Below are 17,411 nucleotides of genomic sequence, written 5' to 3'. Positions count from 1 at the left end.
AAATTTATGATATTAGAAGGCACTGGGGTCTGTGAATCCAGGACGCCCTTATAGTCTAAAGCTTGGCTTTCAGATATCTGCTTCTAGCTGACACACAGACCCCTCTCCCTGGCAGCTAACCATATTAACAAAGCTCACAGAAAAAGAATCTTAGTCCTAGCATTCCATATTCACTCTGTACCTAACAATAGATTCCTTTGTCTGGCTCCTGTAATTCCTTTTTTAAAGAATTACACTGTCAAGAATATGTTATGCTGGGGAAGGGCAGGAAGAGATGAGAGGTGGGGGCGTATTTGGGACGTGGAGCTGCCCTGGATGGCGCCTCGGGGGTGATCACCGGACATCGTGGATCCTCACAGGGCCCACTGGATGGAATGGAGGAGAGTATGGGCCATGATGTGGACCATTGTCTATGAGGTGCAGAGGTGCCCAAAGATGTACTTACCAAATCCAATGGATGTGTCATGATGATGGGAACGAGTGTTGTTGGGGGGGGAGAGGGGGGGTGGGGTTGAATGGGACCTCACATATATATTTTTAATGTAATATTATTACAAAGCCAATTAAAAAAAAAAAAAAAGGATGTGGTCCAACTGAGTATGGGAGGGTTTTTATCTGGATTACTGGAGGCTTTATGAAGAGAACCTGGAAGTCATTGAAGCAAGAAAGGAGAGGACATAGCCATGTGATGGGAAGCAGAAAGATAAAAGTTAAGGAACCCTCAGAATTGCTGGCAAGCTTGCACCAGAATTCTATAGACCCTGGCAGAAAACTTGGTCTTGCTGATGCTTTAATTTTGGACTTCTGGTTTCTTAAATCATGAGCCAATAAATTCCTATTGTAAAGTCAAAAAAAAAAAAAAAAAAAAAAGAATATGTTAAACGAAAGGCATGGGGGCACTAAACATTATGCAAATGAATCATTTTAAAGCAGAAAACAGTGTGAAATGCTTCATATTCACATCAATTACTATTATTTTCATAGTATGGATGGAAGTTGATGTAACAAAAGACCCTCCTTACCGAATGGGTAAATGAAGAATGCACAATCTGAGAAGACCTGTAACCAGAGGTAGCAGGAGTAAGGCTGCTGCTAAGGCCTCCTCAAGAGTTTCACTCAGTTAGAGTCAAGATCTAAAGTGGGGAAGTGGATGTGGCTCAACTGATGGAGTGCCTGCCTACCACATGGGAGGTCCAGGGTTTGAACCCAGGGCCTCCTGGCCCTTGTGGTGAGCTGGCCCACACGCAATACTGCCATGTGCAAGGAGTACCATACCACGCAGGGGTGTCCCCCACGTAGGGGAGCCCCATGTGCAAGGAGTGTGCCCTGTCAGGAGAGCTGTCCCACATGAAAAAGGGCAGTCTGCCCAGGAGTGGCGCCACACAAGGAGAGCTGACACAGCGAGATGACACGACAGACACATTTGGTGGTTACCAAATGCAATGAATGTGCCACAATGATGAAAGAGGTTGTTGATGAGGGATGAGTGGGGTATGTGGGAATGTCTTATATTTTTTAATGCGACATTTTTTTGTGATCTATGATATGATTTAATAAAGACAATTTAATAAAAAATTAAAAAAGAAAAAGAGACGCAGATTCCTGGTGCCACCAAGAGTGCAAGTGGACACAGAAGAACACAGAGCTAATGGACACAAGAGAGCAGACAACAGGGGTGGGGGAGAGGCGGGGGAGGAGGGGAGAGATAAAGAAAATAAATCTTTAAAAAGATCTAAAGTGGCTCCAAGTTTAGGCCCCCTAGACAAAGCATCAGTCAGACATCAGGCCAAAGTCACTCCAACAAAATTGGGAAGCTCCTGGGGAGTCTCTGGGGACAGGAAAGTGGAAGGAGAGGAGGGCTAGCCACGCTCCCCACAGAAGTGGGCTGTGAGGAGAGCACCCTGTGGAAGCCGCCCTGTGCCTGCAGCCCACTTTGTAGACTTCCACATGGCTTAACCTCCCTCCCATCCAAAATCAGACTTGAAGTGATGCTAGAGGGAACGACTTCCTTGGATCTGTGGTTTCTCTGGCGCACCTACTTTTCCAGTGTCCACACTCCAAAGGATTTGTTTCTTTTCCCTAGTATTTGCCTTCTCTTTTGTATTTTCATACGTGAAAGCTCAACTGAGATCTATGTCCAGGGGTCTGAATGCTATTCAAGCCCATTAGGATATACTGCACCCAGCTTCCGTAACTGTATAATTACATATAATTGTATAATAATTCTTAGCATGAGAGAAGGAGTCACTGAGGTAAGTCTAAACTGACCATTCAGAGCAGACAATAAATCACAATCAATTGAAATCGATGAGACTAACCTATGGAGATTACAGATGTAATATAATGTTTGTGCATAATACACACATTAAAAACTAGACAGAGACTTCACGCTTTTTTCAGAAAATGTTCTTTGAAATGCACTGGCTGTCTTCTGGAGGCTGAGGGAATATGATTCTCCTGTGTTTTTCTTCTAACTTGGTGAATGAGCTGACAAGCCTATTTGTTTCATAGCCTAGGCTGGAAATACATTCACAGGCTTAGGACTCCTCTATACAGAGACTTTAGAAGTGAACACAGTAAAAAAATTGCCATTATTTGGTATATCAATGTGACAAAAGGCACCTTGAGAGGACAAGAATGAAATGACAGTAGAGTTCCCTGAGCATCAGTAGATACACCTTCAGAGACATGTGCTCTTCAGTTACTGCCTCTTTCTCAAGGTGAAGGAAAATTCTGGTTCCTCTCATTTATCTAGAGCTTCACATTTAAGCTCACTTTTATTCCCCTCCCATCTTTGACTTTGGAGAGTAGATGTGGGTGACAGTAACAGATTTTATAGAATTATTTTTTTCACCCCCACCCCCTCCCCTGCCCTGCTGTTTTTTTTTGTTTGTTTGTTTATTTGTTTTTTTTCTGTCGGTGCCCATTTGCTGTGTGATCTTCTGTAGCTATTTCTCTTTTTGTCTTCTCTTCTCATCTTTCTCCTCTAGGATTCACTGGGATTTGATCCTGGGTACCTCTGATGTGGAGAGAGGTTCCCTGTAAATTGCATCACCTCAGTTCCTGGTCTCTGCTGTGCTTCACCTTGACTCTCCCGTTTGTCTCTCTTTTGTAGTGTCATCATCTTGCTGTGTGACTCACTTGCGTGGGCACTGGCTCACCATGTGGGCACTTGGCTTGCTGCACAGGCACTCGGCTCACCAAATAGTCACTGGCTTGCCGCACCGGCACTGACTCACCACACAGGCACTCATGTGGGCACTTAGCTCACTGTGTGGGCACCCATTTGGGCACTCGGCTTACCGCATGGGCACTCAATTCACCATGTGCGCATTTGGCTCACTGCTCAGGTACTCGGCTCACCACACAGAAACTAGCTTGCTGTGCAGGCACACTTTCTCTTCTTCTTTTTCACTAGGAGGTCCCAGGGATTGAACCCAGGTCATCCCATATGGTAGGCGGAGGCCTTATCACTTGAACCATATCCACTTCCCTAGAATTACTTTTTGGTCATCCTTAAGTGACTTTAGAAATAGAAACATATGGAATAATGTTTAACAGTCTTAAGAGATCAAGCACATAAGTGACTAGTTTCTTGATTAAATACATACCAAATGGTAGTTCCCTGTACTAATAAGGATCAAACAGAGAGATTTTCATCCTGTTATGTAGGATAAGAATTTTAAATTAGCTTACTGATAAATTTTCTTCCTTATTTTAAATATACTCATTCTTATACATGTCACTGCATATTATATGTCTTACCTCAAAATATCTGCCTATAAAAATTGTTTACTTAAGTAAAGTTATTACCAAATAAAATTTCTCCTGCAAAGTTGTCAAAGGAATAATATTATTATCTTAGGCAGAAACTCAAGCACTGAGATAAAAGCCATATCTGAGTATGTGATGTATTTTATTTGTTCACATTTACCCTATCTGAGGTTAATACTACTTCATTTGACAGTTTTAAAAATCAATCTGTAAACAAAATAGAAAACAGCAGCAACAGTTAAAATAAAGTCACAATATACAATAAAAAAAGGAATGTTGAAAGGAATATTCTGAATTAGCAAAGAAAATGTGACCATGATTATGAATTCAACAGTAAGAAGAACTCTCCAAAGTCTGTAAAAAACAAAAGCCATAATAGTAATCAAAAAAAAGAAGCGAGAATTCAAAGTGCAGGTGTGCTAGTTATCATTTCCACATCCATTCAGGAAACAGATAGAGCATACTATTCTTTTATATAAAGTGACAAGTTCTGTTTTAAAACATTCAGTTATGTTATTTTGCAGGTTTTTTTTTCAGTTTACATTATCTCTACTTTATAGATGGTCATACGCAATACATTGTACAATTTTTTGAATCTATGGAGATTATGAAAATGGTAAAGCTTATTGTTTTATTTTTTGCTTTATTTATTTTTTTGCTTTATTTGCAATGAATAACAAGAAGCTGAAAATCCAGTATCAGAAGTATCAGTATTTTCACTCTTCCAAATAAAAAAAAAACCTGAACCCTCTGTTATCTTTGCTGCCACTTTCAGATTCTCTTTAACAAAATATGGTTCATTTTCACTGAATTTTGGCCATCTCACACGATCAGAATAATTTCATTTTAAATGCAGAATTGATCTGGTATTTGTCCAAATTGATAAAATAAACTTATTCTAGCATTATGTAAAAATCACTTATACATTCATAATTGCTTAGAACCTTAAATGTTTTCCCCTTGAAGAGGAGCATTTGTTGAATGTGATTTTTGAATAGAGAACTTTTATGAAATATCATTTAAATCTTAAAAAATATTTTTTAATACCTCTTAAAATGGTGTGGTATAGGCCTTACCCAGCTGACAATGCCTTTTCCATTTAAGAACATTCTTGTTTTTGTGACATTTCATTTTCCTTATCATTCTAATTTATTTTGAAAAGCCCCATACACAAATGACTGCCACCTTTTTTAGGATTAAAGAGGACAATTTCTTAAACCATGTATACAGCTCAACAGCAAGATTAATAAGATATAATACATACATATCACTGACAGATTCATCTGTTTTAGAATTCACTGAATAAATTGTATTCTGGTCGATTCCCACCCCAACCCCCTTCCCCCCACCAAAGAACGAGAGCGTGTACTTTACCTACTTTGAGGTGTTTAAATATATCTCCAACAGTTTTCATTGTACTCTATGAAAACACCGGGCTTCAAGCCAGGTACTAATAAATATTTAATTTAAAAGAAAAAAAAAGGAACCCTGACACAGAAGAACATAAAAAAGTCCCTGCCCCTCCCAGTTCTCCCCATCCCCAGAGGAGGCTCCTGTGTCAGCCTGACATGGCCGAGATCTCATAGTCACTGGCCGAGGTGAGTGGCTTGCCCATCATCCGGATGTTTTTGGCGCTGGTAATCCTGGCCATCATGCACACGGGCTTGTCAAAGTACTTCACCAGGGCGGGCTCAGTTAAGAGTGAGGCCAGGAACTGCTCGAAGGTGATGGCCCAGTCCCGGTCCAGGCTGGTGCTCCGGGGCAGCGCTGCTGAGCCCTGGCCGCTACGCACCAGGACCGTGTCCTCCCCAATGTCCTCACAGTGCAGCTTGTCCTCCTCGTGGGAGCCGGCGCTCAGCACCGAGTACGAGGACATGGAGCTGTCGTCCTTGGTGTCGTCATCAGAGATGAGCATGGAGGAGCAGGCCCCGTTGTCCCGGGGCGAGGAGTCCTCCAGCTTGATGTCCTCCATCTGCCCTCCCAGCGACTGGTCCTCGCTGTCGGCCCCCAGGCTGGCTGGCAGGGGCTCGGCGGACTCCACCACGTAAGGCTGGCTGGGCGCTTTCTTGGGGAAGAGTATGCCTGGGATGCCCTGGTGGCAGGACGGCCCGCCCCCGCTCCCGCCCTCCCTGGCAGGCTGGGTGATGAAGAGTTTGCCCACCTCCCCGATCTCCAGCAGCAGGCTGGTCACCGCGGCTGTGGCGTGGTACAGCTCCTGCTCGTTGGGGTCCTCGCTGAACATGTTGTACATTGTCTTACACAGCTCAATGAACTGCCCCTGAAAAATGATTGGGAGAAACACAAAGAATGTGCTCATTTCACGGGAAGCACAGAGGCAGGATGAAGTGGGCTGTAAAGCCATTTAAATTTACGGACCCCCAAGAGATGGACAAAAAGTTCTGTGTGTAAGATGGATTCAGGTGTTGCTCCAAGTCTCTTTGTTGCTATTTCTGGCATTAAAAAAAAAAAATATGAACAACTTCAAACATATAAAAATAGAAAGAATGATATAATCAGCTTTCAGTGGTCCATTATCTAGATTCAACAATGATTAATATTTAAACATTTGCTTCATTAGCTGTTTTCCTTATTCTTTTTTGCCTTTGTTGAAGAATTTTAAGGAAATCCCAGACATCATCTCATTTCCCTTTGACACACTTCAGTATTCATCTCCATATTTCAAAGGTTAACTCACAATACCCTTGTGACAATTTGAGATTATTTTATGAATTAAAAAAACAGTTATGTTTGTAAACGAATCTATTCCTCTGGGTATGATACACTTTGATTACAATAAATTCAGCTGAGATGTCTTTGATTACCTGTTAGGATTAGGGCTTTGATTCGACCACATCAGTAAGGTGTGACTCACGTTGAGTTCCTGCTCCCTTGGTGGGCTGATATAAATGGACAGTCACTCAAGAAGACACATGGGAAGAGACAGAGTTCTGCCATATTTGATCCTGGGACCCCAGGAGAGATTAGCCATTTGCCTGATAGTTTGCAGCTGACCTTGAGAAGGGAGCCAAGACTGATAGAGAAGGCCCAGAAAGAAAGGAGCACTGTGCCAGCAGAGAGAGACAAGCCCTATGCCAGCCTGCAGCTGAGAGAGGAAGCCCAGTGGAGAAAGCTGAACCTTTACAGACATCAGCCACAATCTTGCTTCAACAAGTGACAACTGACTTTGATAAGAATACAACCTTGAGTCGGACTCTTTAACCTGTAAGCTTTTACTCCAGATAAACACCCTTTATAAAAGCCAACAGATTTCTGGGACTTTGTATTGGCACCTGTTTGGCCGAGTAACACCTTTTTTCCATGATATGTCCCCTGAGTTCCCTGGACATCTTCCACTGTCATCTCCGATTACTTATCTGTTCCTCTGTTATGAAACTTAGCACACTCCACCTGTCTTGTAATTACTTATATTGTTTTTCTCACTCATTATGATTCAGCTCTTTAAGGAAAAATATGTCAGACATCTTTATAATGGAGCACAGTGACTTAAAAATAGCATGGGCGTGCCTTCTGAGTATTTGAGTGTTTTAACACCTTGGGATGAGAGGTGTGTACTTGCAAAATGGAACATTTCTTGGTTCACATTTTCTCTGAGGTCATTTTCTCATCACCAAGCATAGTTTTGATACCAAAACCTTTAAATGTACAAAATAGATTTAAACAGATACTAAGTAAGTGCCTGAAATTACCATTATATTTGAGGGTACTTAGTCTACATTTATCTATGGCTGGAAAACAGAGCTTCAAGGTTTGAAATGAATGAAATAAACTGTAAAGCACCTACTTGATTCAATTTGGGTAAATCCTTTGCATTCTTTGACTTAGATTTATTTTCTGGAGTCCAAAGTCTCAGGTAGTTACGATTTTCTTGAGAATTTGTCCTCTTCCCTAAAACGCAAATGCCAAGAAACACATTCAAAGGTCAAGAAGCAAATGCTCAAATAGCGGGAAGGTAAATATATGCAAGAAAAAATCTGTACCTTTGTCTGGTTTTAGACTCACTGTAACAAAGCCATCATCTGTACTCTGTTTGCTTCTGCTATCCAATCCAACAACTACCAAGAAAATTCATAAGAAAAATCAAAATGCTATTTAACAGTACCATATATTTAGCATTTGTAATAGAAAGTAGAAAAATCTCTAGTAAGGACTGCCAGATCTTGCAGTTAAATTTGAATTTCAAGTAAACAATGAATAATTTTTAGTACATCCCATACAATATATATATATTTTTTTAGTTCCCAAAATATTGCATGGGACATACTAATGCTAAAAAATTATTTGTCAATTATCCTAAATTCAAATTTAACTGGGTGGCCTGTATTTTATTTGGCAACCCTACCTCTAGGTGGAGAACTGCCACAGAATTCTTTTTCACAATTATGGTGGTTGCCCCCATAAATGGGTCAAGAACTCACTCTTTTAAGGAAATTAAAATCTATGTTGATAAAAGAAAACAAAAAATATCTTTTGATAAAAGGTTATGTACTATGAAATCCCTTTCATGTTTCAAAAACATGATTTCCAATGTTTTTATACATTGTTTAATTGTTTTATACATCTTTAAATTGTTTTCTTTTTAAAACAGGATATTTACAGGGCATGTAGGACTTCAGAAGGGAGAGGTATATAACATTTTCAGGTTCCCATTCCAGCACCTCTTCGGCTGGATATGTGACCTTTACTGTATTTGGTATTAGATTAATTTAAGCAGGTTTTAAGACAGAGTGAGGGCACTACACTATATACCATTGAGAAATTCCCCTATTCTTAATGTTGAGTATAATTTAGGAAACATGTAAATATTCAAAAATATTTAATATACAATAAACCTATACAATGGATATTATACAGCCATTTACAAACCATGTTTTCAAAGAATTTTTAATGACATGGAAACATGGTCACTGGATTTTAAGTGAAAAAGGTAGCATATAATACTGCAGTTTGAGCCCAGTTATATATACTGTTATTCTAATTACATATATAATGATTTAAAAAAGATGGAGAAGAAATATTTCAAGAAAATTGCTATTTATGTATGGTAAGATTTTAAGAGATCTTTAGTTTACTCTGTATATTTTATCTATATTTTAAAAATTTCAATACCAAGCAATATTACTGTTAGGATTAAAAGAGATTTACAAAAGCATCTTTCAGAATAAAAAAACCATCATTCTATTATATTAAATGATGTTGGTATGTGACATTCTTGAGGCATTTTTGAAGCAAGTGAATTATTTTCTGAAACATGTGCCCACTGGAAGATAAGTCTATCACCGAATGATTGCTAAAGTCATTAAAGATATTGTTAGGACAAGCTAAGGCACTGTGCTAAAAGCTTTACTACATTGTTTCACATTAGAATTTATACCACCCAATATGATAGCCATCCTCTCCATTTTCCAAACAGGGAAACTGAGGCTCAAGGATACAAGGAACCTGCCTGAGGTCACCAAGATAACTATATAGAGCAGGCAATCTGTCCAAAACTTACAACCTTACCCCCAGCTTGCCAATAACAATAAAACTGAGTCTGCCCTACTCCCCTCTACCCAATCACTTATATGCTCAAACAGTTCAAAGGCAGGTCTAAGATGTGCTTACTTGGGAACTGAAAAGCTGAAGAGGAAAAGGACCCAGGAAAAACCCACATTTACTTAGGTGAAGCGATATAACTGACCAAATGGTGAATTAGAAGGGAAATAATTCACTGCAGAAACAGAGATTGTTTCTTAGATTCATAAGAGACAAAAAAAGTACATGTTTTAATCTATAAATTTAGAGATTTAGACAATGAGTTGAATCAAGTCTTTGGAGACTTATATAGAGCAGGGTCAGCAAACTTTTTCTGAAAAGGGCCACACAGTAAATAATTTAGGCTTCATGGGCCATATAGTTTCTGCCCCAATTATTCCATTCTGAAGTTGTAGTGCAAAAGTCGTCATGGACAATACATAAACAGATGAACTTGGCTGTGTTCCAATAAAACTTTAGGACACTAAAATTTAGATTTCATAATTCCACAGGTCACAAAATATTCTACTTTTGTAAAACCAAGCAAAGATTTAAACCCATTCTTAGTTCATAGGCAATACAAAACAGTCAGTGGCTGCATTTGACTTATGGGCTGTAGTTTGGGGATTCCTGACAGAAGAGCAAAGGCAGGGAAGGGATGCTCTCTGATAATTTCCAGTCCTGATTCTGGATAGCAGCATAACAGCAGGATGGTTCCTAATGAGCAGACCCTTGCAGGGAGAGAGGGGCAAAGTATCTAGGCACGATATTTCTCAGCCAGCAAGACACAATGGATGTGTTTCCTACAGTGGAGACCTTCTCCCCAATTTGCACAACCTCAAATACATGAAAGGAAAGTATCACATTAGACAACTGTAATCACATACTTCTTGTAATCACATACTCCAAACTACCTTTGGAGGTGAGTCTTTTTCCAACAATAGAGGGCTTTGTGGAAAGGAAACAGAGTGCCTTTGGTGATTAAAGTCACTCACCATGTGTGCATTCTGGGGTGATATCTTCAAAGAAGTATTGAGTTGCTTCAAAAGCAGAATCTGGCTCATCTTGATCAGAGGATGGCTCTAGAGAAGGGAGGGAAGATAATTCTTTTTCATATTGGCAGGGTCATGACTCAATGAAAGTATGCTTTAATTATTAAAGAACAAGAGGATCCTATTAGAGGATATGGCAGGATGGGAAGGATGAGAAGCTAAAGTTACAAATGTGGTGCAGGGTCACAGAGTTGGGGGTCTTGAATGCCTACGACCTCTATAAACCATAAGGATGGGGGAGTCAGTCCTTTCCAACTACACCTTCCTGATTAACAACCTCACACAAAAAAACTTCTCTTTACATTTTTCTTTTTATGATTTTCTAAATCCTGTAGAATAATGATTTACAAACCAAATTTTAGGAAATTGTGTGCTATGAAAATAATAATTCTCCTAGTGGATTGAAGTGAGTCTCCTCAAATGGTATGTTCACATCCTTACCCCTGGTATCTGTGAATGGGCCCTTATTTGGAAGTAGGGCCTTTACAAATGTAGTCAAGGTAAGACAAGGTCATACTGGACTAGTGTGGGCCCTAAATCCAATGACTGGTGTCTCTGTAAGAGGAAGGAGAGGGAGATTTGTGCACAGTGACTCAGAAAGGAGAACGGTATATGACGAGGGAGACAGAGATACAGTGATGCTGGCTAGTGACCCATTTTTTATTTGATAAATTAAAAAAAGGCAAATGGGTTACTAAAAAAAATATACATTTCAAGTCAGCTCACGGCTACATGTATATGTGCTACTCCATGTAGCTCACTTACCAGGCAAGACGTGCATTTTGTACAGGAGTTTGAGTTTCTCTGTGAGGTCCCCGTGGCATGCAGCACCTAGAAGTCACATAAGAACCAACATGAAATACTTAGTGTCTGCTGGAAAGTCAACCTCTTACAAATTGAAACCAAGACATTATGTGACAGAAGGTCTGGCCAGGAAATGTTTGGGTTAAGAGCTCAGGATCTGGAGACAAGATGTCTGGTTTTAAATCATATGTAACTACTCACTATGTGCCCTTAGTCATGTTAACCTCCCTGAACCTCAGTTTCCTCTCTATAAGGCAATAGTATTAGAACATTCTACCAGTGGTCTTGACATCAACACCCACAAAATGTAATTAAATTGGTTAACATGCATAAAATATGTTGAATAGTGGCTGGCACATAGAGCACTACTATTCTCAATAAGAAACGTTATGCATTGGGGCCCCACACCCTAAATAACTAATAGAATGAGTTCAGAAATAGTCTCAATGTACGTTTGCAAAACATTATGACTCATTTTAGAAAGCCTTATTAGTTGCTGTGTTGTCCTTCTAAAGGTTTCCTCAGTTTCATTTATTGTAACATATCTGCCATTATATCACCATAACTTCAACTCCCCCCAAATATTGTTACTTTTTCATTTAACATCATATTTATTTTAGGAATTAGAAAATCTTTGTAATGATCTATTCTGAAAGCACCTGAAGAATAATGAGATTTGCAAAAGGAAGAAGCGGAATCATAGAATCTGAGTTGGATGGGATGTCAGGGGTTATCTTGAACAACCTTCCCTTTAGGTGGAAATGTCTTCTAACACACCCTTGTAAAAAACGAATCTAGCAACTGCTTGAACGTTCTCAAAGACAGGAAGCTCATTACAACTGGAGGCATTTCACTCCACCAATGCATTCAGCAAATATTACAAGTTCTTCCACAACTTTTACTCTAGTCCAGGGGCCCTTAAACTGCAGTCTAAGTTCGTAAAATCCATAAACCCCATACAATGTAAACATTTTTCTGTGTATGTGCCTATGTCATTATTTGGGAAGAAAAGGTCCATAATCTTTAGCAGATTCTCAAAGGAGTCCATGACTCAAAAAAGGTTTAAAATTAATCCTCCCCATTGCCCTCACTCAGCCTATTGCTTCTTCTATACCACTCCTTTAGATATTTAAAGACAGAAGTTCCATTCCTCCCAAGTTTATCTTTTCAAGGCAATTTTATCTTTCCCAGGGTACACATCTCCAAAATTTTCAACTTTCTCTTATGACATGGTTTGTACACTGCTTCCTCACTCTGATCCACATCCACCTTGTGTTAATTTGTCAATCAGTACCTCTCCAGGCAGAGCTCCAGAAGCCTCTTGGGCACTTCAGAAGAGTGGGACTGTTCCTGACATTTCCACTAAATGTAGCCTAAATTTGCTTTCAACCTTTATACTCTTTCACTTTGGAGGTTCATACTGATCACATGATTAACCAAACTCTGAGATTTTGGCATTGATTAATTCTACTCTTGAAAATAATGGTTAATTAACAATTCACTCTATATTAAACCTTAAGCAAACTACTTTGCATGTTATTACACTTACTTCTTACAATAATTCTGAGATGGGCACAACTATCATCCCTATTTTATAGGTGAGAAAAGTCAGGCTTATTGATGTTAGGTCAAGGTCATAAACTTGAGTAAGTGGCAGGCCCAGGATTTAAATTCAGATTTGTCTGACCCTAGATGCCATGCTTGAAACCACTATACTATATGCAGATAGTCTATCAAACTCTTTTACAATTTTCAAAATTTAGGACTTCTGATTTATCCCTATACATTTTTTTGCCAGTCATTTCCTCTTACAAAAAATTTTCATCATATTTTTGTCATCCAACATTATCAGCCGTCTCTCCCAACTTCCTGTAACCTTTTCTATTTTCACGGTTTAAATTGCTGAAGAGTCCAGTAGCAGGGGTCAAATGGCAATCACAGTGAAAACCATTACATTGTCTGAATCAGGCACTATTATAGAAACTTTACTTGAATGATCTTATTTCTAACAAGAACCCTGTTTTACAAACGAGGTTTAATACCAGGTCCAAGGTACTAGTGTCCTCTCTCTCAGCTGACACTGATTCATTAACCTTCTTACTTTGGGTAGAGGTGTGCAACCAGTTTGCAATCATCAACTTCCATACACTTCCAACATTCCCACTTATGATGAGTTAACTGTCAAATGACTGGCTGCAATCACGACACACTATGAGAAGTTGAGGGACTCTACCTTTTAGCAATATTATTGGACAAGGAAAGTGATATAGCTAAGTTATGGCTTCTGATAGTAGCCTCTCATTTCTAAGTTCATATGGACCACTTAATAATTTCTAGAGACCTTTTGGGAATTGATAGTAAAATCACCAATATATCCTTTCAGAATGAATTTTAAAGATTAGGAACATATTTCTCATTTCTGGTCTCCTTGCATTTCTCCACTGCTATAATGGACTAACATGACTGATGGTACTTCTGTAGCCACACCTGATGATTCTCCAAGTAACCTGTGGTGTTGTTTTCCAGGCTTAGGAACTTTGAAAGGTCTAAGTACTCTTTTTCAGTGTTCGCATCATCTTGGATTTCAAATATTTTTTTCCTATCTTGAAGATTTTGTATAATAATCCCCCTGAAGGGGGTGAGTGGATTTAAGTAAATTAAATACTTATATTTATTTCTGTCACTTTCTACATGCAGGATCTTTCTCTTTTTCCTCACTCTTATCCAAAAATATGCTTTATAATCCCTTTTTGATCTCAATGGTTACCTTGTGGGTAAAAGAGATTAGGATAGGGTCAAAGGGATCTTTAAGACTTGTCTGTATTGTTGAACTTTTTAAATAAGGAGAACGTATTTACATATAACTGCATATGTAAAAACTTATTCCCTTTCCATAAAAATCCCCTTTGGCGGTCCTCAGCATGGAGTAGTGAGAAAAGGATGAGCTTTTTTTAAAAAATTTTTTGAGGTGCTGGGGGCTGGGGATTGAACTCAGAACCTCATATGTGGGAAGTCGGCTCTCAACCACCGAGCCATATCGGCTCCCTTGAGTTGTTTTTTTTTTTCCACTTGTTTTGCTTGTTGATTGTTTTTGTTTTCTCTAGGAGGCACCAAGAACTGAACCTGGGACCTCCCCTGTGGGAAGCAGGCACTCAACGGCTTGGGCTGCATCCACTCTCCAAGAGGAGCTTCTGAGATAAACAACCCTCCACTTGAATCCTGGACGTAGAATATACTAAATGTGTCATTCACTGCAGGCCAATTACAGATATTTATTGATTAGCTAAAAATTAATATTCCAGCCATAACATTTTGAACTTTAAATAGGAATAATAATAACTGCCAGGGTGCCTGGATTCAAATCCTAGCTCTAGTTCTTTGTAGCTGTGTGCCTTTAGGAAAGTTAAATTCATACAAAGCATAGTGCAGTGCCCAGCACAGAGAAAATGCTGTTATGTGTTAGCTGACATAATTGTTACTTCAAAGGGCTGTTGTCTGGGTTAAGGGATATAATACAACTTCTGAAACACCTAGAACTGCGTCTGCACTCAATAAAGGCAAAATCCTACACTCTCTCCCCCTTTTAAGCACACATATCAGTACTTTGTAGAAATATATTTTACCTAGGGAGAGGTCACTTGCACACACACACACTTTTTTAACCATCCGCTTCTGAGTTCTCAGGTGTACAGACATTATTCTTACAGGTTTAGGGTATTCTTTGAAATCATCGTAGGCGCTATGTCTCACCCTTTATCTTTCCTTGGGTATGGCCTCAAGCTGCAGAGGGGTGCCATTAGAATTTAAAAACTTTCCTTCTTACCTCATTTTGGCAGCCTGACATAATGCCTATTAAATCCATATAACTTTACATTGGTTGAGTCAAACTCTACCAACACATAACTTTTTATGTTATATTAGAATTGAAAGAAGAGTCCAATAAGGTTATAAGGTGGGAAATAAGTCAGACAGTGAGTTTGATGTGTTTTTAAAGAAAAGGTAATCCACCTGAATATTTCTTTTGTATTTTGTAAAGTTATCATGGTCTGTGATTTCAGGTTTATTTTAAGTTGGCATTTCACTGTCTTGCAACTTGTCTGATAATGTATTTTTAACTAGTATTGAGGGTAGTCTAATGTAGAAGCCAATGATCTATCCATTAACTAACAATAAATTTTGCAATCAGTTTGCAAACTTTCCCATGTAGTTCTCTGCCTCTAAGCCCCAGTGTTGAGGGGCTGAGGGCAGCACCGGGGACCACTGGAGTCATCGCCCTCTCATCTCATGCAGTCATCATCATCACATGTCCTTACTTAGCCCAGAGACGAACTCTCGGAAGTTAATCAGAGTGTCTCCATTTTCATCTAATAACTGGAATAAGCGGGAGGCCAGCACATCGGAGTGAGTTCCACATGCCCAGGGAAAGAGAAGGGCAAACATCCCCTTGAACTGCTCAAAGTCAATGCGGTACTGTTCCAGGTAAGGCAGGCTGGGGTCGTGCCGGTCCAGGGCATTGCTGCTCCCGCCCCAGTAGCAGCTGGTTAGGTGTTCCGCCTGGGAAATCAAAGAACAGGGTGATTACTGGGGACTCTGCCTCCGAGCAAATGCCGTGTGGAGAAGGCCCACCCTCAAGCCTGGGAAAAGGCTTTAAGCTCAACCCATGTGCATCCCCTGGGCAGAGCTCTGGTCTGATGGCTCTGTCTGTCTTCGGCTTCGTCGGCATGTACCTCCACTGGACGTCTCCATGACCTCATGACGACCACTTCTGCAGTTTACGTTTGACATAAAGGATCTGGTTCAATTACTGTAGGCAGGTGAAGAGAGAACCCCCCCACCCCCTTACACACATATTCAAAACCATTAGAAAAATTCCCCATAAAGAAAATAACTTTATTTTTTTTTAACTGATAAAGATCTGGAATTTAGGTAATCTGACCACTTCATTTTCTAGAGGAGGATGGTGAAACCCAGAGGTTTGGTAGTTTACAGAAGGTCTTTCAAAAGTTAGGCACGGCAGACTCATGGGATTCTGGATTTCCTAACGCCCTGCTTAGTGTCCTTGTACTCTATCTAACCCACTGCTTCCTATGGTCATCAAAACCAAATGAATTTTATCAGTCATACAGCAACCCAGCGTCCAAAGGGTGGTCTTCCAAAATCACGTATCTGCACCTAGATCTAGAGAAATTAGGAGTAGAAACCATAGGGTTTCTGGGTCCAGAGAAGATCTGCCTGTTTCTGGCCTTGGAAACAAGGCAGCCTCTTTCTTCATGAGGTCACATTGACTCTGATAGAAACATGTGGCCCTTCTAGAAAGGCCCACAAATAAAGCATGTGATAGAAAGGTCCAGGAGGACACTCACACCCACATGTCTTTGGTTCAATCTGGATGGGAGGTGAGGCAGACAGAAGGCACATTAAAGGAGGACTTTATTTCACTGTATTTCCCACTGTGCTGTTTATTTCAGTACAGCACTTGTAAATACCGCGAGAAGAAAAGCACTTTCCAACCAGATCTTTGCCCCTTGCCTAAGGGTTCTGAAAAAGGGGGATCAGCTGTGAGTGGGCAGTTCTCCAGTTTGCCCTAACTTAGAAAAGGAACAAAGAGGAACAATGCCTCATCGTGTGTTTACTTAGAACTGACGTTAATAACCTACAAATGAGAGGAGTGGGGACAGGGAGGAGAGGGCCAGGAGAGGTGGGGAGCAGAACCAGGCAGGATTTTTGCCAGGCAGCCTGGGCTTCCCCAGGGCTTGGACTGCCCTCCTGGCTGCAGGGTTGGGTGGTGGCGACGTCAGGGTGCGGGGAGTGGGTGCTGAGGGTGGAGTGGGTGCTGAGGGCGGAGCGGCCTGCTGGCTGGAGTTGTATCCTGGCACAGCATGAGAGGGCGGGAGCCTGTCTGTGAACAGGAAGGTGTTGGTGATACATCCCAGGGAGGGGTCTCCTTGCATGAGCTCTGTCAGCCGATAAAAGTCGCCCAAACCATCCCCTCCCAGCCAAGCACCCAGTTACTCTGCAGCCAGACCTGAGTGAGGGGAAGCACTGTCACCACCGACGTGAAAAGAGAAGCAAGCGGACCGGCTCCCTTGTTCTCAGAGACCCCCACACCCATCACTGTCAGCCCAGAGCTTGAAACAGAAAGACCAACCTGGAATAGTTTAAGAGAAAATTAGGGCAAAGGAGCCCTACCTCCTTCTAAATCTGCCTTAGGTGACCTTTCGTCCCCAAGTTTGACCCCATAGCCCA

At 40.5% G+C, this 17,411-nt stretch overlaps 1 protein-coding gene across 1 annotated transcript in view; it reads right to left on the bottom strand.

Moving 5' to 3' along the window:
* Nucleotides 1–3,899: 3,899 nt before the first annotated feature.
* TBC1D9 (TBC1 domain family member 9) overlaps nucleotides 3,900–17,411 on the bottom strand; it is a 124,375-nt gene continuing 110,863 nt past the window's right edge. The window contains exons 16-21 of the mRNA XM_004471937.5: nucleotides 15,479–15,719; nucleotides 11,127–11,192; nucleotides 10,305–10,391; nucleotides 7,773–7,847; nucleotides 7,577–7,680; nucleotides 3,900–6,052 (exon numbers count right to left, since the gene is read on the bottom strand). Coding sequence (XP_004471994.1) covers nucleotides 5,333–6,052; nucleotides 7,577–7,680; nucleotides 7,773–7,847; nucleotides 10,305–10,391; nucleotides 11,127–11,192; nucleotides 15,479–15,719 — 1,293 coding nt within the window. The 3' untranslated portion in view covers nucleotides 3,900–5,332. The remainder of the gene's footprint in view (nucleotides 6,053–7,576; nucleotides 7,681–7,772; nucleotides 7,848–10,304; nucleotides 10,392–11,126; nucleotides 11,193–15,478; nucleotides 15,720–17,411) is intronic.

This window comes from Dasypus novemcinctus, chromosome 1 (genome assembly GCF_030445035.2).
Source record: "Dasypus novemcinctus isolate mDasNov1 chromosome 1, mDasNov1.1.hap2, whole genome shotgun sequence".
NCBI lineage: Eukaryota > Metazoa > Chordata > Mammalia > Cingulata > Dasypodidae > Dasypus > Dasypus novemcinctus.
This window is presented reverse-complemented; position numbering and strand designations above follow the sequence as displayed.